The sequence below is a fragment of the Octopus bimaculoides genome, chromosome 3, assembly GCF_001194135.2.
Source record: "Octopus bimaculoides isolate UCB-OBI-ISO-001 chromosome 3, ASM119413v2, whole genome shotgun sequence".
Classification (NCBI taxonomy): domain Eukaryota; kingdom Metazoa; phylum Mollusca; class Cephalopoda; order Octopoda; family Octopodidae; genus Octopus; species Octopus bimaculoides.
The window spans coordinates 99531679-99536420 of record NC_068983.1 but is presented as its reverse complement, the minus strand read 5'-3'; the positions used below and the strand labels follow the sequence as shown (position 1 = coordinate 99536420).

General features: G+C 35.5%; 1 protein-coding gene across 3 annotated transcripts in view; it reads right to left on the bottom strand.

Moving 5' to 3' along the window:
- The window catches only part of LOC106881721 (uncharacterized), a 31169-nt gene that overhangs the window by 19670 nt on the left and 6757 nt on the right, over positions 1 to 4742 (bottom strand). For 2 of the 3 annotated variants that reach the window (XM_052966350.1, XM_014932202.2), the window contains exon 2: positions 556 to 657. The exons of the other annotated variant lie outside the window; for it this stretch is intronic. In XM_052966350.1, the coding sequence (XP_052822310.1) occupies positions 556 to 657 (102 nt within the window). The remainder of the gene's footprint in view (positions 1 to 555; positions 658 to 4742) is intronic. 3 annotated transcript variants of the gene reach the window in all.

The following is a 4742-nucleotide window of genomic DNA, read 5'->3' as shown; positions in this document are numbered from 1 at the left end:
AGAGCAACCCAGTATGCAACTGGTACTTAATTTATCGACCCCGAAAGGATGACAAGCAAAGTAGACCTCGGCGGAATCTGAACTAAGAACGTAAAGACGACAAAATGCTGCTAAGCATTTTGCCCAGCGAACTAACGATTCTTTTCTACTCTAGGCACAAGGCTCGAAACTTTTGGGGAAGGGGCCAGTCGATTAGATCTACCCTAGTACGCAACTGTTACTTAATTTATCGGCCCCGAAAGGATGAAAGGCAAAGTCGACCTCGGCGGAATTTGAACTCAAAACGTAAAGACAGACGAAATACCGCTAAGCATTTCGCCCGGCGCGCTAACGTTTCTGCCAGTTTGCCGCCTTATTCTGTTATGGAATATCGATACTTACTGTTAGGACTGTTTTATGTAACACTAAGATAGTTATCTTTTCATACCCAAACCTCTCTTTAATGGTGACATAATAGATCTTTAGCACATCTAGCGTTTCTCACAGAGAATACTTCATAAGCAATCAATAAAGAAAAGAAAAATACTAAGGTGCAAAAACAAATGAACATCTCACCTGAACCATAACAGGAACGCTTGTTGGTCCAATAGAGAGTACTGAATGAATGAATTTGAATTTTTTTTACGTTTCCTGTTTTTTGAACTTGAGTTGTGTGACCTGACATAGACACAATATTAAAAGGTTTGATGTCAAACAAAATAATTTCTGATCTGATAACAACAATAATAATAAAAAGAAAAAAAAATGATTTGATCAGACAAGGAACATTATCAATCTCTAAAAGGGAGCGGGTATAACCAGCTGAATCGACCAGAGAATATTATTGACAGTTCTGTTTTTGTATGCTATTTTGTGTGACAATGGACCAGATTTACCAACTCCCTGAAATTATTTTTCGACTTAATCATGAGTTTAGACCAGTGGCTCTCAACCAGGGTCCATATGACCCTTGAAGCTCCATATATTTTTGGGGGTGCACACAACAAAATAGTAAATAGGGAATCCACAATAGTATTTTAAGGGCCCCTGAAAAAAATGTTGCTTTAGATGTATGTATTGTTATTTATTGCAAGGAACAGTGAGGTTTCTTTCTCTAATATGTTACACAGATCAAACTACACAAGTGAATGTGAAAAACAAAATATGAATTTTGAAAGAGTTTCTATTAATTTTTTACCATCAAATGGCTATGAGCGTCCACCAGAATAAAATAGTAATCAAAGGGGTCCAAAGATTAAAAAAAAATGTTTGAGAAACCCTGGTTTAGATGAAAAATGATATTTCTATGTTAGTTTGTAAAAGGAGGCTCCTTTACTGAGCCATGATGCTGTGACATTCAAAGTTAGTAGGGGCCATCCTCTTTCCAGGTCTGACCAAAATGTTAGACAAAAACTTTATTTATCGACTCTGAAAGAATGAAGGAAAAGTTGACTTCCGCGAGATTTGAACACAGCTAACAAAGAACCGGAAAGAACGCCACAAAATAATTTATCTTATGCTCTTATTGATTTGCATTGTTTCTACGATATTGCTAGTAATTATTTAATTATTTTACAGATTCGGGAAAGACAACACTGACGGGATTTAAGCACAGTATGCAGAAGGACGAAAACAAATGCTTGAATACACAATTTTAGCGCTCCAACATTTCTGCGAAGTTGCTGTAGTTCATATATGAATAGTTGTCTCTAGTGTATGTACAAAACCTCAGATTTAGAGGGAAGAGTTATTTTCTAAACTTTAATACTTGAATGGTACATATTTTATCGATTCCATAAGCATGAAAAGTGAAGTCGACACGAGCGGAATTTGAATCAGAACACAGAAAGGGGTTGCTAAATATCGTATGGCATTTTGGCCGCTATTCTACATACTGTCATAAATGAGAATAAATAATAATATTGATTTCTAACATGTTAAAGCTAGGGGATAATCAATAGATTGTCTCGATATACAACTGCTACTTATTTTATCGGCCTCAGAAGAACAAAAGGTCAAGTCGACCTCGTAGCATTTGATCTCAGACGTCAAGATACGCAACTAAAAACCACAAAGCATTTTGTCCGTCACTCTAACGATTCTGTTAATAAAATACTTTTTTAGAAGTATAATCGTCTCAGGCCACGAGAGCAGTATCCAAACCCTACTTCTTATTTTGTTGACACGGTGTTTAAAAGAACCAAATGAGGTATGTACATTTCGAAAGGCAGTAGATTAAATCTTCTCTGGAAGGATACCATGCAAAGTTGATCTCAGTCTGATTTGACTTCAGAGTAAAGGTCATTAAATATTGATTCAAATTTTGGCACAAGGCCAGCAATTTAGGGGAGAGGATAAGTCGATTACATCGATCTCAGTGCTGAATTGGCACTTATTTTACCGACCCCGAAAGGACGAAAGGGTACGTAGACCCCAGCGGAGTTTGAACTCAGAACGTAAGGACGGACGAAATGCCGCTGAACATTTTGCCTGGCGCGTTAACGTTTCTGCTGGCTCGCTGACTAAAGATAATTGAATATTAGTTTCAAATTTTGGCACTTATTTTATCGACCCTGAAAGAATAAAAAGAAAAGTAAAAGCCGGGGGAATTTGAACTCAGAACATAAAGATGGATAAAATAGCGCTAAATATTTTGCCCAGCGGATTAACGATTCTGCCAGCTCGCCGCCTGAAAATCGTGAATTGTTGCAAGGCCTTTTATTTGATGCACTATAGACAAACTGCAGTAAAATACCTTTAACAGGTTCAAATATTTATAAAAACATATAAACTGGTCTTAAATTTGTTTCCTTGATGTTACTGCTTCGAGCAATCTGTGGATGGAGTAAAAATTTTGTTGGGCTTACATCTTGGGTGTTATTCGGATTTTCCCATGGTCAATGTTACATTTAAAAAGTTAGTATCTATGTTGATCTAGTTGGTTTGAAGAAGAGGTGTAGGTGTTTTCAGTGTCTGTTGTGGGTAAAAATTGCTTAAGAACAGTAGAATGCTATCCCCATATAAACCACCAACAATATGAGGAAACTGATATAATTTTGACAATATATGCAGGGCCGGCACTTGGAAATGTGGGGTCCAGTTAGAGAATTGTCAGTGGGGCCCTCTACAAAGCTAAAGATCGATGTTTTGTTTCGTGTTGTACGCCAGCCCCAATCAAAAAGCGTTGAGGGCTTGAGGTTCCATCATTAGCCACAATGATATACAAAAATTTAAAGCTTAATTGAAAGTTTTAACGTTTCATTACAAGTCGAGCATGTGCACGGGGCCCTCTCTTGGTGCGGGGCCCAATTTGAACAAATCTGTCTAGTTGGCTTAAAACCGGCCCTATATATATATATATATATATATATATATATATATATATATATATATATATATATATATATATATATATATATATTCAGTCATTTGATCCCATACTAGTGCCATAAAGAATGCTATACGCTTTTTGCTATTTTTTCATCGCGATAGGAAGGGCATCCAGCCGTAGAAGCAATACCAAATCAAACAAGAGTGTGGTGCAGCTCCTTAGCTCTGGTCTAACCGTCCAACCCATGCCAGCATGGACAACGGACATTAAATGATGATGATGGACTTGACATGATTAACTATGATTTTCTGTGCTTGTAGGATAATATCTGTTTCAAAATTCTTTAATTTTGTTATTAATTCGGTAAAAGTGAGGACATTAATAAACAGTTATTTGAAGACAGATGGGTTGTTGTCTTTGATATCAAGCTAAGAATTTAACATCAGTTTTATTAGAAACCAATCTACAACGGTTTAGATGTTATTTCATTGAGACAGAGGCAGGATATTCTCGGATTTGTGTATAACTTTATGTAGTATATGTATACAGGTGACTTTTATGTCAGTTTTGATGGGCTTGTTAATTTAAAGTTTCTTTCTGTTTACAGTTAATGTCATGGTCTTTAAAGGTGAAGTGTTGGTATTGCTGTGTGAATTGTTGTGTTCTATCGATGACTTCAAAGTCTGAAGTACTCTTTCCTTCCATCTTTTTTTTTTTTTTAAGGTAAGAGTGGGCATGGCTATGTATGTTAATATCATGAACAATGTTCAAATTGGATTTCCTCTAAATGTTGGTTTTAGAATTAGACAAGAATCTGCGTTGTGGATTTCAGACATATTTTTCTTATGCAGTTGCAATAAAACTTTATCGGAATTTTTAACAGTTTATAATTTGACTTTAAAAAATCGTTTGAAAGCTATTATTATGTTTTCTAAATTTAATAGGATTTAATAGTGAAAAGATTCTTCACGAAAAGATGGAGGAGCATATTTCTAGATCGTAATTTATTCGAATTAGAATGAGTAAGTGAGGCTTTAGATAATAAAAAAAGAAAAGATTTGACATGTACAAGAATATTATTAAGACTGTTCGTGAGATCAAAATGGCCCAAAATAAAATAAAAGAACTCGATACTAGTTTGTGAGAGAGCAAATTTAATTTATTGATATTAGTATTGATATCAATAGAGTGTACGATTGCTTTCAATCTACTGGAGTTTCTCAAGCATTTAAAGAATTCAATTGATGATACATATGGAAGAGCAGCCAGCAGTAGACACCTAGCCAAAACAGACCTCAGAGGTTAGTCTGATTTTGTTGAACCGTTCTAATAATAGAACATGGATGTTAAGTGATTATCTATCTATCTATCTATCTATATTTCTTTCTTTCTTTCTCTCTCTCTCTCTCTCTCTCTCTCTCTCTCTCTCTCT